The following is an 18,072-nucleotide window of genomic DNA, read 5'->3' as shown; positions in this document are numbered from 1 at the left end:
TGTGGCTTCCTTGGCCTTCGAAGAAAAGGCCCAATTCGAAGCAGAGGTTCAATTCAAGGCAGAGGTCAGCTCAGAAGGTCATGGTAATGATTTCATGGATTCCAAAGGGGTAACTTTGATCTTGAAGGATAAAAGGCAATCATGGGGGCTTATTATAATGAAGTTTTGAGAAAACAGAAAGTTGCCTTGGTGAGAAACAGGCCAGGCAGGTTTAACTTTTCTCCATCACAACAATGCACCTGCTCATTCTTCAGGGGTAGCAAGGACTGTCTCTGAGAATTTCATTAGGAAACCTTACCCCATCCACCCTATAAGCCCTGATCTCGCCCCTTCAGACTCCTTTTGGTTCCCAAATTCAAAGAACTTTTAGAAGCTACATGTAGATTTGAGTCCCTCAAGGTTGCCCAAACTGTAATTTTGACCTGGTGTAAATGGAAGAGCACAGAATTCTTTGGGGAAGGGCTGGAGAGATGGAAACACCACCATCAGACATGTATGGACCTAGAGGGAGGGGATGTGGAGAAACAACAGCTTCACATTTTGAAATTTTTATTTAATAAAGGTGTCTATGAGTCAGTAGCAACACCTTTTGGCTTATCCTCATATATATGTGTGTGTATATATCTGTGGTTATGGACAATCTTTACTTTCTCTTTTCTACTTTTCAAGTACATTTTTATTCTAAAAAATAAAAACAATTTAAAAAAGCAAACACAAAATATTTTCAAAGAAATCAATTGTTCACACTTTAAATGGATGAATCACATGGCATGTGAATCATATCTCAATACAGCTATTACAGAAAATACGACCAGAGTGGAAGGGACACTGTAGGATAAGCACTGGACTGCAAGGTTAGCAGTTCAAACCTACCAGCTGTTCTTTGGAAACCCTATGCCTTGTCACTAAGAGAAGAAACTAACTCAGCAGCACCCAATGGGGTGGAAAACTCACGGTGTAATGCACCTTTATTTCCACAGGGGGGCAGTCACGCCATTCTGAATAATGCTCGCTAGTGACAGGACCGGGCTCACTATTTCAGAGCTTTAAGACTACAGGGGCCACCTTTGTGAATCCCTCAGGGCAGGCGTGACTGGGGTCTCGATCCCACTCTCAATGGACATTTATTTTCTCAGGAGGCAGTATTGTCTGATGGCAGAGGGCCTCAGGGTCCAGTCCTGGGTAGGTAACTAACTTCTCTGTGCCTCAGTTTCCTGACCTGTCAAATGGACATAGTTGTAGCAACTAAGGCAATGGAAAATGTTTAGAAAAGTGCTTGACACACTACAGGGCAGTGTGTGTCTTTATTACTATTACTGGTTGTGTTGACAACTCTGAGAATTATTATTGGTACCATTGTTATAAATACTGGTTCTACTGGTAGTGGTGGAAAAGCAGGATAAGAGTTTTTACGGGTAACATAGTAGCTATTAGGGGCAGCATGACAGGAAACTTAAGAGAACTAGGTTCTAGTCCCAGCTCTTCTATTAACCCACAAGGCCCTCCTCCCTCCACCCTTCCCTGGGCTCCCCCTTTTCTCCATCTATAAAATGAGGACTTCCGCTAAATCATAACTAATGGCAGGGTTGCAGAGAGTTTGGTCAATTCTTTACCACATTGTGATTTTTGCAGAATCAGTATCTTTGTTCCTTAAATCCTAAGTAGAATTATGAACACTGTCTGAATGCCCTGACAGTGCACACTCACCCTTAAATGGGTGCCCCAATGCCTGGGGAAAGGTGGGCAACTGTTCAGTCTTTCTTTGTCCAAATGTCAGGCGGTTTTACTGAGGTGACTGGACAAGTGAGAGAGAAAGTTCTACCTGGTGGCAGGCAGGAGATACAAAAGGTAGGGCTGGAGGCTTCTTTAGAGCAAAGAAAACCAATGCCAGGCGGGGGCCCCTACATTACCTCCTTCTCAGTCTCGGAATACTCCTTGAGTCGCTCCACAGCCACTATGTTGGTCTCCATCTCAGACGACATCCGTACCAACCAGTTCAAGTACGTGGTCACCTGTCAGAGGAGGGACCAAGGGCAGTTTCTAGGAGTATGAGTTACCTTTATTAAATAATTACAAATGATGGCCTATTTCAGGTCTAACCAGTATTAAAATAGCACCCCATGTAAATAAAACCCAGATTTGCCACATTGCATTTCTAAATAATCCACGGTCACTCAGGTAATCCCAAAGGAATCTAGGGAATATCTTCAACTTGACAATAATATAAAAACACAATATATTAACGTCAGTAAGGTGCAGCTAAAGCTGGGCTTAGAGGAAAATGCATATAGTCTTAAAAGCACTTCTCTTGCAGCTGGCACCATCCTCACAGGGCACTGGGGAGTTTCCTTGACTGAAGGACGACTCCAGCCGCACATCAACTTCTATTTTCCTTTCTCCTTGTTCCTCAAAACTCCACTCAGACCCTGCCCTCTACACCCCCTCCCACAGAACCTCAAAACCAAGGCCTGGGAACAGGCAATCTGGCGGCTCCATTAAAGAGGAAGAAATGCAGCTGACGTTTTGCTTACCTGCAACGAGTAAGACACGGAGAGTCCCACCAAGCCAGGGCTGAGGTTGTGCCGGGAGATCACTGCGAACAGGGCCGCAAAGAGTACAATGCAGTTGCCGACACACTCCAGCCGCACGGCCAGCCATCTGAGCAAGACACACGGGGAGAGGACAAACACATGTACTGAGTCCGCTGTGCCTTCACCTCTGGGGTCCTTGCTGACTGAAATAGCTCCCCACGAGTTTCTGACACAAGCCTTCTCAGACCCGCAGAGACAAACCCCACAGTATGGAGCAGGGGGTAAGGAGGGCTGAGGGGCCACAATGGCAGCCGTTCCTCACTCATCTGACAACGTCAGGGATAAAGAGACTTCTCTAGCAGCAACGTTCCTGAGGAACAGAAGCCTGCCTTGTGGAAACCTTTTTCTTATTTTAGCCTGCAAAACATTTATATGTATATACACACACACATCTCTGGAAGTTGTGCTGCAAATTCCTAAGTACTAAGAATCTTTGACTATAAGAGGCACCAGGAATTTAAAAGAACCTTGTCTTGGTTATGAGTAGAGTGAGAAATAAACCACTATCCAGAACCATCCTAATTCCACATATGTTAAAGTGTGTATGGTCAGGGAAGAGTACAAGGAGGCTTCAAAAGGTTCATGGAAAAATTCTACTGTAGATTCCATTTTTCCATGAACTTTTGAAGCCTCTTTTATGTGTATACATAAATATACACACATATACGTATATGTTGTTGTTGTTATGTGCCGTGCAGTCGGTTCCGACTCACAGTGACCCTGTACAGGGTTTCCGAGGCTGTAAATCTTTACAGGAGCAGAAAGCCTCATCTTTCTCCTGTGGAGCAGCTGGTAGTTTCAAACTGCTGACTGTGAAATTAGCAGCCCAATTCGTACCCACTACGCTACCAGAGCTCCTTATGTATGTATGTGTATATACACACACGCGCGTTGTTGTTGTTGCCATCAAGGTGACTGTGACTCATGGTGTGTGCAGAGTTGAACTACTCCATAGTGTTTTCATGACTATCACAACCTTTTGGAAGCTGATCACCAGGCCTTTCTTTCGTGGTACTGTGGGTGGTTCAAACTGTTGACCTCTCACCTCACCACGAATATGACAGTTGATGGCTGGTGCTGACAACACTTTCAGATTGGGTACGAACTTCTTGTTAGGGCCACATCTGTTCCACACCTGCCCCCAGCAAGGCACTCAGGTGGGCCCGGTGCACCCACCTGTTGGCCACGATGCTGGGGTAGTAGGCTTTCTGATTCTCATCCACCTTCAGGTCACTCTGGCGGATGAAGCGCTCCTGTTCCTCGAAGGCGCGGATAACGCTGACCCCAAGCAGGGTCTCGTTGAAGTGGGAGTACACTGGAGAGCGGCTGACTGACTCAAGGCGCTTCAGCTGCCTGGAAGAGGCCACGTAGAACCTCTGGGGAACAGACAGACAGGGGAGTCAGCACAAGTCCCCCAGCCCGCACTCCTGTTATGCCAACAGGGACCCAAAGGTCAGAAGTTTGAACCCACCAGCCGTTTCATAGGAGAAAAATGCAGCAATCTGCTACCATAAAGATCACAGTATCAGAACTCCTATAGGGTAATTCTATTCTGTCCTATAGGGTCACTGTGAGGTAGAATTGATTCAACAGCACACAACAACAACAACAACAATCTCTATCTCCAGGAGGTAAAATGTTGGAGTCTGGCTACTCTGCCCTGCCCACCTGGTGGCCGCTCCTTGAGCTGCAGGCACAGAGGTGGCAATAATAGTGACAATGACAAGTGTCACTGTCCTGGGCATGGTTCCAAATGCATTTACATATATCAGCTCTTTTAATCTTCCCCCCAATCCTCCGAGGGTCTGACGACTATCTTACAATGCATAAACTAAGGAATCCTGGGTTGGCACTGGAGGATAAGCACTCAACCGCCAAGGTTGCTTTGATCCGCAAGGTTCAAAGTTCAAATCCACCAGCTGCTTCTCAGAAATCCTACACAGGGACGCTATGAGTCAGAATCCACTTGACAGTTACTTAAAAACAATTTACAGATGAAGTTCTGGTGCGGCGGCTGTAGGATCAACACTGGACTGCGAACCATAAGGTTGGCAGTTCAAATCCACCAGTCACTCCCTGGAAACCCTATAGAGGGCTGCTATGAGTCGGAACCAACTCGATGACACTCAGTGGTCACACACTAGGAAACGGCAGAGCAGGGATTTGAACCCTGGCTATCTGGCCACAAACTGTCAATCTTTCCATCGCACTGGCTCTCTGAGGCCGTTAATGTCTAAGGCTTTAGGGACCCTGAAGTGTGCATACATTCTGATGACATCAGGCTTCAGTTCAAAACCTAACTCTGCTGATTAACAACGCAGCCGCATCTTGGTTCTCTCGGATGTCATATGGGTATAATATGGCCTACTTCACAGCGTTTTTTGAGGATGATATTTAGAATCATATACTCTCACATGTACTATATAGTATGATAATACAGTATACATATATATGTATGACTGTGAACCACCAGGTTGGCAGTTCAAACCTACCAGCTGCTCCTTGGAAACCTTGTACAGGGTTTCCATGGGTTGGGTTTGATGGCACTTAACAATATATTAAATCTGTGTTGGAAAAAGTGCAGCCAGAGTGCTCCTTGGAGGCCAGGATGGCCAAACTTTGTCTCTCATACTTCAGACATATTGTCAGGAGGGACCAGTCGCTGGAGATGGACATCAGGTTTGGTAAGGTGGAGGTCAGAGAAAAAGAGGAAGACCCCCAGAGAGATGGATTGGCAAAGCGGCAGCATCAATGGGCTCAAGCGTGGTAACAATTGTGAAGTTGGCCTAGGACTGGGCAGTGTTTCGGTCCATTGTGCATAGGGTTGCTATGAGTTGGTACCAACTCGATGGCACCTAACAACAACAACTATATATATATATCACTAAGCATAATGTCTAATACTATGAGGTTGCGCAATAAGAAACTGCTGTTTTTGTAGATGAAAAGAGATGAACATCAACTATTTCATGTGAAGTAACAGCAGCTGTTGTTAGCTGTCATCAAGTTGGTCCCTGACTCACGGCATCCCACGTACAACGAACCCTAACAGTGTCTAGTCTCGTAGCCTCCTCAGGATTGGTTAGGGATTAGAGCATTGTTCTCCACAGGTTCTTCCCCGGCCGATACTCGGAAGGAGAGCTTATCAGACCAGGTCTGCTCAGCACAGGGAACATTTATAGTATCCCAGGAACTTCTTTATTTCTAACAGTTAAGACCTACCTCCTGCCACCCACCCACAAGGAACCAACACTATCCTGACTTCTATCACATGAATTACTGCTGTTTGCTCTGGAAAGTCATATAAATGGGACCACACAATGCGCATTCTTTAGTGCCTGGCTTCCGTAGATCAATATGAGACCTTCGAGATTCGTCCACAGTGCTGTGTGAATCAGCAGTTTGTTCCTCTTTATTACGGGGCTGTTTCCATCACATGAACACACTACAACTTATCCAGTGTCTTTACTGATGTCTCATTTGAGGCTATCAGCCATCAAGCTGCTAATAAGCCCATTCTGTTGTGGCTATGTGCTGTCGAGTCGCTTCTGACTCATAGTGACCCTGTATTGTGTTTCTGAGAGCAGCTGGTGGGTTTGAACCACTAACCTTGCAGTTACCAGTCCAGTGCTCATCCACCAAAGCCACACCAGGACGCCGGGCCACGAGCACAAGCTAGCACTACGTATTCTTTTTCTTTTTGCGAAATATATGCTTTCCTTCTGTTTATATACACCTGGGAGATGGTTGGTTATAGGGTAGGTATATATTTAGCTCAAAATGATATTTTAAAAAAAAAAAAAAAAAGGGAAGACAAGTCCCCCACAATCCTAACCCTTAAAAAGGCAATGTTTTCATTTCTCGGCCTCCCTTTCCAGCCCTGCCCACACACAAGACATGTTTTGTCTTAGTTATGATGACAGTGTGCTTGGTCTTCTGCTAAATCCACTCTCTTCATAGTTTAAAAATAAAACGGTCAGGGTTGCAACAGCATCTTCCGAATGACCCACGAGGCCAAGCCACACAGTGCACCACAGAGCAAGCTCCCAGCTGCTCAGAGTGCTCTAAGGTCGTTGTTGGGCTGTTTCTTTTGATCTAGGTCTTTCAGGAAACCTTCCATGCAGGGCATGAAGGTGGCACCATTTTCGGGAACTGGATGATTTTCCAAAAGCCGGGGTGGGGGGTGGGGTGGGGGCACCAGTTCAAAGAAAACACAGTGAACTAAGCCTGCTCCCCAGTATTTCATCATCTTTGTTCACATTCATCAACCTCGGGGCTGCAGTGTGGTGGGGTCTGGCCCTGCTCTCCTACACCCCACCTGGACAGGTCTGTGGTGCAATCTGAGGTACAGGACTCTCTCTGTGTGGCTGCTTACTCTTAGCTTGTGTCGTAGTCGAACACCCCCGTCAAAAGCACCATGGCCTGGCCCACTGCCATGTTGCTGCACATGGGGGCGGCACAAGGCAGGGCAGCCCATCACCGGCACAGACTTTAGACTCCGAGAGACATGAGGCCATCCCCCCAGTCCTGCCACTTGGGTAAATATTTCGCTTCTCTGAGCCCTCCACGTGCTCATCTATCAAATGGAGACACAATAACCTAAGACTCCACAGGTTTACAAAGAGTATGTTGTGAAAACAGTTTCTATACAAGAGACAAGACCAAGTGGAGTCTTGGTGTGGCGCTGTAGGCTAAGGACTGTGCCGCCAAGTCAAAGATCAGTGTTCAAACTCATCAGTCGTTATGCGTCCAAACAGACTTGACAGCATTTAAAAATATCTTATTTTCCAGACCAAAATCTCTTCCGTCTTTTTAAACAGAAACTTGATTTGTTTGGAATGGCAATGTGCCCTACGCTAAAGAAGTCACACAATCTTAGAGAAGCAACCCACTGTGGCCACTGAGTTGATGTCAACTCATAGTGGTGACCCTGTAAAGGGTTTCAGAGACTGTAAATCTTCACAGGAGCAGAAAGCCTTATCCTTCTCCCAAGGAGCAGCTGGTAGGCGAGTAGGTTTGAATTGCCAATCCTGCAGTTAACAGTCAAGTGCCGATCTTAAGCACCACCAAGGCTCCTCGTGGAAGAAGTGATCACACAATTAAGGTCTGGACAATGAGATATATTCAAAGCCGTGTTCCCTTCCCTCAGTCTTGTTATCTGAGACGATGGCTGGCGCTCTAGCAGCCATACAGGACCATGAAAGCAACTTAGTAATGGAAGGATGGTTGAACGAAAAAGAATGAAGCAGTTTGGAATATTAACAAACTCACAGAGCTGCCGTATCAGACCTGAGCTGCCTAAATCTAGATTTCTGTAAAAAGAGAATCTGTAAGGGGGCTTACAAATTAAAGAATGTCACATATATAGACACTTCAATAATAAAGATGTCTTTTTTTTTTTTTTTTTAACAAATTAGTGTGTTTTATTCCTTTTCTAACTTCTTGTTGCTAAGTGCTGTATTCACATTTGACTTATAGAGACCCTGTATAGGGTTTTCGAGGCTGTAAAGTCTTTTCTGGGAGCAAAAGCCTCATCTGTCTCTCAGGGAGTGACTGGTGGACTCGAACTGTTGACCTTCTGGTTCATAATCCAGTGCTTATCCTATGGAGCCACCGTGCTCCCTTTTCTAACTTACTGACAGAAAAATAAAGCATCCTTAAGAATAAAGTAGGTATGGTCATCATAAACTGAAAATAACCAACTTAGGTATCAAAAACGGACAGAAACAAATTCAAACCATCAGACAGTTCCATGCTGGGGACATTGGGAGACCAGGGGAGCATTCAGCAGTAGGCCCTGCCTCTCACCTGAACGAAAAAGTAGATGAGGCCCAGGGGCGGGATGATGACCGCGGCGATGGGCGTGGCCAGCAGGATGATGATGCAGGCTGCGATGACGTTGAACAGGGAGCCCATGAACATTTTGATGACCTGCGGGATCATCGAATCTACCGTGTCCATCTCCTTGGAGAAGCGGTTCACCAGGTTCCCGCTGGGTGTCCGCTCAAAGAAGCTCATGGGCGACCGGAGGACGTTTTGTAGCAGGTCCAGGTGCAGGCGGCGGGAGGCCAAGATACCCCCAATGGACACCGCCATGGAGTAGCCAAACACTGCGATACCTACAAACACGCCAAGCACTCAGGTGGGGACAACACAATGCAGGGAGAGCAGGCTCCCTGCTTCTAATAACAGTACCAATGGTGGTGGTAATAACAATGCCGACGACTACTGATGGGAACCATAAGGATTTGCCAAGGATTGTATGACCCCCCTTTACAGATAAGGAGAATGTAGCTCAGCTGGGTGAATTCTTTGCCCCACCAACACAGGCTGAGCTTTAGGGTCATTCTTTTAATCCAGGCGGTATATGCCTAAGGATCAAAGTTATTCAATGGAACTTTCTACAGTGAAGTGAGGAAATGCTTCAGAGCTCTGCTCTCCAAACAGAGTCCTTGAAATGTGACGATTCCATATATCATTAAAACCCAAATTGTTCCATGTGGCTAGAGCTGTCTAACTGGATAGTGCAATTCCAGAAGGAACCCTGTGTGAACCTAGGTACTTATCACACTCTCTCTGGTCTCCACTGTCCCTCAATGATAATGTGGACGTCTCAGCCTCTAGCCCTATAGGAGGACTAGAGAACCGCAAGAAAATTCATGTCTGCTCTTCTGTTGTCTTCAAAGCCTTCTCCTGGACACCATCACACAATTGTGACTCTCCCAAACACCCAGAGCTGCAACCACCAGCAGGCATTCTTCCCAGAGGAGAGAGTTCACGGGGATGGAGAAGCTGTACGTAGCCTTTTCTCATCAAGCAAGAAACCCAAGTGACACAGGCCAAAATGACAGGCTCTGGAGCCACACTGCCACATCCTGCATGCGGGGCCTTCCACTGAGGTCCACTAGCCCTCTCTGAGCCACAGTCCCCTCATCTGTAAAATAGGGACAGTGACATTTAACGTGTGGATTGTAAAGTGCATGGAGTAGAAGAAACACTCAACAACAAGTATTTATCAGTGTGCACACGCCATGTTATCAGAGACACCGAGCACACAATAGTACGAGCGAGCCATCACCACACAGACGACAGGCAGTTACAAGCATGGCTGCCCAAGCCAGACCAGACAGCAGTGGGAGCGCCGGCATGTTTGGGCAGCTCACTTAACAGTGCTGGCTCTCAGTTTCTGCATCTCTAAAATGGGAAAACACAAATGCCGACCTCGTGGCATTCTAACAAAGATACAGTGAGTGAAGCCTCCAAAAAGTGGCTGGAACTGAGCCAAGTACCCATAAGTGCTCAGTACATGTTAGTTATTACTGTCGATGCTGCTAGGTTTGGGGGTCTCTGTGGGGCACGAAGGAGGACATGAACCAGGGCATTTTAACCCTGTCACTGGTGGTACTCGGGTTAGGGAGATTCTCTTTGTGGGACGTGTCTCTCTGCTCATTGCAAAGTGTTCAGGGGATCCTGGTTTCCAGATGTCAGGAGCACCCCCATGTACAAATGCCTCCACATAATGCCAAATGTACACTGGTGGGCATCACCCTGGGCAGAGAATCATGGGTATAAACCAATTCCCACCCACAGTCAGTGGGTCTGAGTTTACACATGAGACTTTTCAGAAGTCCCTTCACCTTGACAGAGCTACATGGGGTGAGAGATCCTCCCATCTTGCCAACGTCCCAGGTAGCGTTCACCATCAACTTTCCTTCACCTTAAAACAGGTACTTTGAGGCTCCCTTCTCCTGTACCTGCTAGGATGCTATGAAACAAACATTCATTCTACAACTAACCTGAGTGTCTACTGTGTGTTTGGCAGGGTTTGGAATCCACCAAGCCCTGAGATTTGGGGGACCCGTTATATAATTGACAGCCTTTCAGATGCAGAGCGTTTACAGGTACCAGAATCAGCAGGGGAGGGGGGAGGCCCACCTTGGGAAATGCCCAGGGCTCCGTAGACGCTCAGACGGACTTTGGTGTACTTCTGGGTCCCGTTGACGATGGGGTCATCCGTCCAGAGACTGAGCCAGTAGTTAGAAGCCAAGGCAGCCACATGGTTACACAAGAAGAGGAAGATGCTCAGAAAGGAGATGAAGAGTCCGATGGCCTTCATATAGTCCCAGTACACGGACAGCTTGACCTGGCAATGTTGGGGAGAGAAGCCATTGTACCCAACACACCAGCCATGCCCACACGTCAGCAACTCAGTCCTTTCTATACAACTTAACGTTCTGTCACGCTGCATCCAGGTGCAACCTAAAGCAATCTAAAACTGAACATTTCTCAAATCACCCCAGGCTGTCAGGAGCCCTGATTTAAGGCAGTCGGGTCATCTAGGGCCAACCAGAGTCCCCAAGTGCCAAGGCTGCAGCCTGACTACCTGGGTTCTAAACCCAGCTCTGCCATGGGGTAAAGCAGTTTCCACACGTGTCGGCAGTGCTGTGAGGAATTCGTGAGTGAACAAGTACACGCAGAGCACTCAGCACAGAGCGAGTGCTCAGGAGAACCGTCAATGTCTTTACCTTCCCCGTCTGAGCCTTGTCTGCCTCCATCAGTTTCCAGGTGGCCTCCTTCTGGGTCTCAGCTTTCTGCAGCTCCGCGGAGCTGCCATGGTGTCTGCGCGTGTCCCCACTGTAGGTGGAGGAGCTACTGAGCTGTCTGGGGAAAGCAAGGTACAGGGGTGTCAATCAAACCACCTTAAGTTACAGGTATTGCTGCTCAGGTGGTCTGAGTGGGGCACGTTCTGAGGCATATGCAGAGCTGACAGAAGGCTTATTTCCAAAACGTAAAGGCCGTTCGTGTGCCCAACTTTTCCACTTCATCAGCCACCCATATGACTCACTCTCTCCTCCCTCAGACCTGGACCACCAGGAGTCGGGTCTCCACCAGGTAGGACTCTGTCCTTCCAGTCCCTGCCAGTTCTCATGGCCCCTGGTAGGTTGGAGAACTGGGCAGACTCAGAAATCATGGAGATTGTGACCTATACTTACAGTTACTGCTAAAACCAGTAACTGTAAATATAGGTCTGCTATACTTAGCAGTTTAGTTACTGCTAAAAACCAGAAGACAAGCAAAGAGCCACAGGTCTGGGGGAGTTCCCAGCATGGTCCTCCATTGTCCCTGCGATGTGCCCCATCCTCTCCGGTGCATGGACATTCTCACCCACCCTGGAAGCCCCCCAGAAAGCAACTCCAAGATTCCAGGCCCTCTAGTCATGGAACCTCAGTGAATAAGCTGGACTTGGGCCCTAATGCTGAGTTATGATCGATTCAATGGATGAACGTGCATGACAGCTTTTCTCTACACCAGCGCACCCCCAAAACCCAAGGAACGTTATCAAACATTAATGGTTTTGATTTCCACCAATTCTCAGAGCACTTCTGAAAGACCCAAACCTCGCTCACAGTCCTTTATCAGCTGAAGTTTTGGGGCTGGGACTCTTGTTGATTTCAGACAGTAATATGGTTACCATGCTGGATATTAGTTAACTCCCTGGGAATGAACAAAGGCCTCCAGACTCAAGCACCCTAGTATCCCCACAGTGAAATGCACAAATGGCACATTACGTTTTCAACGACTAGCCCAAAGGTTGGTGGTAAACCCATTCCAGAAGAACCTGGGACGACAGACCTCGCAATCTGCCTTGAACACAACAGGAGTCATTCTGCTCAGCACACGTGGGGTTCCTCCTGAGTTGAAATCAGCAACTAACAACAACAACCACAACATATCTGGCTTCAGGTCAGCTTCCATGTTTCCACTCAAGAAGCTGGTCGTACACTTGGGTAAAATGTACATAGTCAGTTTTCCATCAAGAGAATCTACTGAAGACTTCAGGGCTCAGGACTTTTCTTTGGGTCTAGTGTTGTAGATACAGGGTCCTAGTTCTGAGCTCATCTGTACGAGAGGAAACCTGTCCAACAACCCAGAGCTAAGAAGGATTAGGGTTGGGATCCGGATCCATCATCATATGCTGTCTTCCGGGGAGCGTGGGACAAGTGCCTGCTTGCCTGACTCAGGGGATGATACCCACAGCTGAGACAGTCCTGAGTGGGGCTGGTGGCGCTTTCTTGAATGAATGCACGCAGAATGCCTGAAACGACATCTCCAGACACCAGGCACTCTACAGACGGTAGTACCAGCTTCTAGATTCTTGCCCCATGACCCCACCGCCTCCTGGTGTAAGCCCCTCCCCAACTACAGGCCAGACATGTGACTGCTGCCTTAGTGGTCAACCAGACTCCGCTCTCAGCAAGCACGCTCCTGTGAAACGGGTTTCCACGTCAGAGGGGCACAGGGCTTAGACCCTGAAGACTGCCTGTAGCCGGCAGGCAGAACTCAGACTACTATTCATTCGGTCCTCACAGCTCCAGAGCTTGGATGTAGAGCCTTCCTCAGGGGAGATGAGACCCCTGTCCTGGCCAACAGAGACTCCAAGCCAGAGGACCCTGCCCTGCCACTCTGGGGGCGATTTGTTACCTGGCCCTGTTTACTTTCCTGCTTGTCCGCGTGGTACCTCCAACAAGCTCACACTGTCTCCTACCCCTTGGCCTCGGCCCACACCCAGGTACTGATGGTCTAGGCTACCTCACTGTGACTTGGATGGCAGCAACCAAGACTGTTTGTGAGGATGCTGGTGGCAACACCCCAGGTGAGGCACAGCTCTAAGTATGGAGCACACATTGTATGGGCAACACAGCGGCAGGCGAGCAACCTGTGTGCAAGTGGGCAGAGCGATTCATGCCAACTTCCTTCCAATCTGTGTATGTGACCCTGCTGCCTGGCCCCAACTAGGAGCAACTACAGGCAGCCCAGCTCACCTAGAATAACCTCCGGAAGCTACTTATTAAGGAACGGAGCCACGGTGGAGCTGTGAGATAAGCACTGGGCTGTTAACCACAAGGTTGGTGGTTCAAACTCACTAGATGCTCAACATGAGAAAGATGAGGCTCTCTGCTCCCATAAAGATTTAGTCTCTGAAACCCTAAGGAGTGGTCCTCATCTGTCCTCTCGGGTCACTGTGAGCCAGAAGTAACTCATTGGTTTGAGATTTCCTGAGGGGTCCCTGGGTGATACAAAAATGTTAATGCACTCAGCTGCACAATGGAAGGCTAGATGTTCAAGTCTACCCAGAACTGCCTCAGAAGAAAGACCTGGTGATCAACTAAAAAAAAAAAAAAAATCACTGAAAGCCCTCTGGAGCACAGTTCTACTGTGACACACATGGGGTCACCTTGAAGAGGGTCAACTTCATGGCAACTGGCACTGGTGTTGGTATTGGTGTTTGTTGAGTACCAACTCAGGGCAGGGGCTTTACCCACAGTAAATTGTGCACACTGTGGACGGTCCTGCTATAAACCCTACATGGAAGATGAGAAAACGGAGGCAGAGAGAGGGTAAGCAACAGAAGCCTACAGGATGTGAAGCCCCAAGTGCCAAAGGAGCAGACCAGCAGGGAACTTAGGAGTGCTGGCCAGACATTGGATTGGGTTCAAATCCAAGCTCAGCCTCTCTGGAAGCTTCATGGTTTGTGGAATGCTCTGTTTTCCCCAGTCAGTCCCCATCTCCAGGATTCTAGAGGCTGCAGAGCTGGGCCCGGATCCCGACTTCTTGTGCGCTGAGCGTTCACTGTTACTATCACATACTGCTCTTAGTGTCTGCAAGTCCCAGGCCCCTCAGAGTGACCCCACCAAACATGCACACCATGTAGGAACGCAGACGTCTGAAGCAAGCACTGACAGATGACTACATCACAAGGCCCACATGAACCGTGCACTGCAGGAACTGTGTTAGGCTCACCCTTCTGACATCTGCACTCCAGAAAGTGGGCTCCTGGGAGATCTGGGGTTGAGGGGTAGCACAGCACAGCAGGGCCCTAGGGAGCCCGAGGTCTTTTGGGAGGTCATGCTGGCTCCTCGTCCCTCTTGCCAACCTTCCCCTCCAGGCAGGGGACTCCCGCCGCCCTCACCTCTGCAGCTGTTTCCCCGAGGAGTCTGTCACCAGCATTCCATTCTCCATCAGCTTCATCTCCTTCGCTGGACCGCTGCTCCCTGTTAACCCTGACAGGAAAGATAGAGAAGGGGGACTGGAACTTCGTGACAAGGCATCCCTTTGGAGAAAGGAGATGGCCTGGACACCTGGAAGCTCAGAAAGCAAGCCCTGCTTTGCTGAGATCATTCCCAGGCTCCCCGGGAGCCACAGGCTGTGCCTGGAGCTGGGACCATTTGGGTGGAGACAGTGCAGATGAAGCTCTTTGAGGATCCCATCAGCTGAGGGTGCCACGCTAGCCAGGCATCAAGCATCCATCAGCGCAATGGGAAGGACACAGCTCAGCATCAGTATCCCCATTGCCTTAAGATGTACACTTGGGACACCAGGGAACAAAGACCCACGAGCAGGAAAGGGCCCCAAGCATCCCAAGGAGGGGGTGATACGAAACAGAAACAGCACCTAGTTTCACGAGGACCCACACCAACAGGTGGAGTGTTCCACAGGCCCACCAGGCCAGGAGTTAACCCTTCTGTTGCCAGGCCACAGGTAAGTCTAGACATGTCTGGGGTAAGCACTTCTTGAAGAATGAGGAACTATTTCAATATTCTGACTATATTCTGGTACATGAGGCCCCCATCAGCATCCACACTAGCCACTAAAACATCCGCTAGGACTCAGGTGCTTCCTTGGATTTTGAAACATGTTCTACAGATAACTGTAAGGAGCTCTGGTGGCGTGGTTACAAATCAGGTTGCTAATCTTACGGTGTGCAGTTCGAAACTACAAGCTGTCCCACGGGAGAAAGATGATGCTTTCTGCTCCTGTAAAGATTTATAGCCTCAGAAACCCTGTACAGGGTAGCTACGAGTCGGAACCGACTCCACGGCACATAACAACAGATATCTGTGCCACAGCTATGATTGAGAAACACTGCTTTAAACAGTTCCTGCAAGTCAGCATCTTATTCACCCCTTACCCCCAATTAATAACAAAGCTCAAAGAAAAGAGCCGCATCATGCAGGAAGGAGGGCTGATAACAAGCAGGACTTTCATGCAATCACATGCAGCCAGGGCCCAGCAGATGCACGATGCTGCCTGAGATGGCCTTGACTGTGTTTCTCTGAGGCAGAGCGACACTCCCAAAGATGCCTGCGCTGTGGCCAGGGTGCTTCAGAGTTCCCCTCGTCTTCCCCTGTGAGCGTCCCTCTCCTGTCCTGCTCATCACTCAGGGCAGGAACTAGTGCTTCCTTGGTGACTCCCTGTGGTCCCACCAACTAGCCAACAAGTTGACATAGTAACTGGGCCGCTGGAAAGTCTACTGTGACAGGGACAGGACTCAGAGTCCAAGCAGGGTCAGGAGAACACCCGCTGCTTTCACTGGTCCTCACCCATCTGCCTGATCTTGAAGGGATTCACCCTCTTCTTGTCCAGCTGTCTCGGCAGAGCTATCCCCAAAGCCAGGGAGCTCTGCCCCTGGCTCAGGACTTTGGATGGTCAGCGGGCCAATAAGGATCAATGATAGTTGGACTTGATGTCTTAAAGGAGTCTGTCTGGATCCCTGGAACTCCCATTTCCTGAGTCCTGCTTGTTCAGTTTAGTCTTTGCTCATCACGAGCTCCGATAATGCCCTTCCGGGTTAAGGTGGCCAAATGTGCTGCTGGTAGCTGACTGTAGGTGGGATGGGTTTGCCAGCTGCCTGTCACCACAGAGAAAGGGCAGCCTTTCCTGCTGGAATCCTGCAAGACGCCATCCTTCCCCCAGGGTCTGGCAGCCACCTGCAGGGAACTCCATCCTACCCCTCCCTCACTCTCACACTCTTGACCTGCCTCAGGAGCAATGGGACTCCCAAGGCAGAAGGGAAATCTGAGTAGTTAAAATGTTACCATGTATCACCCATCTGCTGTGTGCCAGGCATGGCCCAGCTGCAACCCCCCCACCTTTCCAGGCCTGCATCTGACAGGAGAGACAGCAATGATGAGCTGAGGTCATCCATCCAGGTGACCTTGAACTGTTTCCCAAGTACCACCCACATGGGAGGTGTCCAGTGTGTGCTGAGGGGATGAATGAATGAACAGTGAGAAAGGCCCCTTCCCAAGCATGCAGCAACTGCTCAAGTCCACCTCGGCCTCATTCTACAAACACAGCTACTTCCAACCCGGTGCCACTGACCTTCCTCCTCCACATTCATCACTGTGCCGCCTGGAAATTCACAAGATCCAAGAAAAGTGTTAAAGCGCAGTCGAAACATCCTCCCCAAGTCCCCATTTAATTTTCCAGAGGGAATGAATGGGGTGGAAAGCAGAGTTCACCCAGGGCCTCAGTATCCCCATCCCACACATGCTGGGGAATCTCTACAAGCAGGAGTCCCTTGCTCCCAAAGTCACCCCTGCAATTCTTTAACCATCAAAAGAGCTAGGAAAACGCACACTAACCTTCTGACTTCATGTCTGTTTGCAAGGCGGCAGCAGAAAACAGAAATTAAGTGTTACAGTGGGGTTGGTGCACAAGGTAGCTGGAGGCCACGCAGGCTCCTGCTTGCCACACCTCAGCCTTCTGTCTTTAAGGGCAGGCACAGCTCCCGAGAGGGGCGAGGGGCCCAAGAAAGGGGAAGACAACAGGGACTCTGCTCTGCTGTCATCTGGGACCCTGCCCCAAGCTGGGACCCTTCCATCACTGCATTTCCCATCATGATATCCTTGATTGCTTAGTGGCGTGTCTTGAGGGTCTGGGCCAGGTCTTATCTACCACTCTATTCCCAACACTACTGCCTCAGGTTGCATGGACAGTTGTACAGGATGTGCACTGTGCAAGTCTAGGGGCATCATCCCAGATGGTGATACATGTACCAGGCGGTCATGAGGCACACAGCAGGCGCTCTGTCCATCTCTGATAGGACACACAAGTGAAGAAGCAGAACTGGTTTTCCTAATACCGGAGGGAGGCCCCATTCATCATAGAAGTGCCATCTCACAGCCCATGCCCACACAGCTGGGACTGAGAGCTCTGGAGAGAAGCAGCACTGGTTTCTTTCTTCCTCATGTTCAAAGCCTGTGAGCGACAGGCAGGTCACACCTGAAAGACTGTAGGAGGCATTCACACCCCTCACTCATTCAACACGCTTTCTGAACATGCAGGAGTTCTAGTGGGCAATATTTAAGTGCCTGCATGCTGACTAAAACGTTCAAACCTACCCTCACCCCAGCTCCGTGGGAGAAAGACCTGGTGATCTGCAGCTATAAAGACGACAGCCTAAGAAACCCCATGGGCAGTTCTCCTCTGTTACACCAGGGGGCGCTATGAGTGGATGATCTATAAGAGTATATACGAGTACAAAGTGACACAATGGACAGCCTAGGAAACCCTGTGGGGCAGTTCTCTTCTGTCACATGGGGACACTGTGAGTGGATGATATATGAGTATATGTTGTTGTTGTTGTTAAGTGCCGTCAAGTCGGTTCCGACCCATAGCGACCCTGTACAGGGTTTCC

The 18,072-nt window shown here is 49.0% G+C and overlaps 1 protein-coding gene across 1 annotated transcript in view; it reads right to left on the bottom strand.

Annotated features, from left to right (window-relative positions):
- Window positions 1–18,072, bottom strand: part of ABCC1 (ATP-binding cassette, sub-family C (CFTR/MRP), member 1) — a 135,022-nt gene that overhangs the window by 12,150 nt on the left and 104,800 nt on the right. The window contains exons 20-26 of the mRNA XM_006871999.1: window positions 14,563–14,653; window positions 11,117–11,252; window positions 10,527–10,734; window positions 8,400–8,710; window positions 3,768–3,967; window positions 2,532–2,658; window positions 1,911–2,012 (exon numbers count right to left, since the gene is read on the bottom strand). Of these exons, the coding sequence (XP_006872061.1) occupies window positions 1,911–2,012; window positions 2,532–2,658; window positions 3,768–3,967; window positions 8,400–8,710; window positions 10,527–10,734; window positions 11,117–11,252; window positions 14,563–14,653 (1,175 nt within the window). The remainder of the gene's footprint in view (window positions 1–1,910; window positions 2,013–2,531; window positions 2,659–3,767; window positions 3,968–8,399; window positions 8,711–10,526; window positions 10,735–11,116; window positions 11,253–14,562; window positions 14,654–18,072) is intronic.

This window comes from Chrysochloris asiatica, unplaced genomic scaffold (genome assembly GCF_000296735.1).
Source record: "Chrysochloris asiatica unplaced genomic scaffold, ChrAsi1.0 scaffold00178, whole genome shotgun sequence".
Taxonomy (NCBI): Eukaryota; Metazoa; Chordata; class Mammalia; order Afrosoricida; family Chrysochloridae; genus Chrysochloris; species Chrysochloris asiatica.
This window is presented reverse-complemented; position numbering and strand designations above follow the sequence as displayed.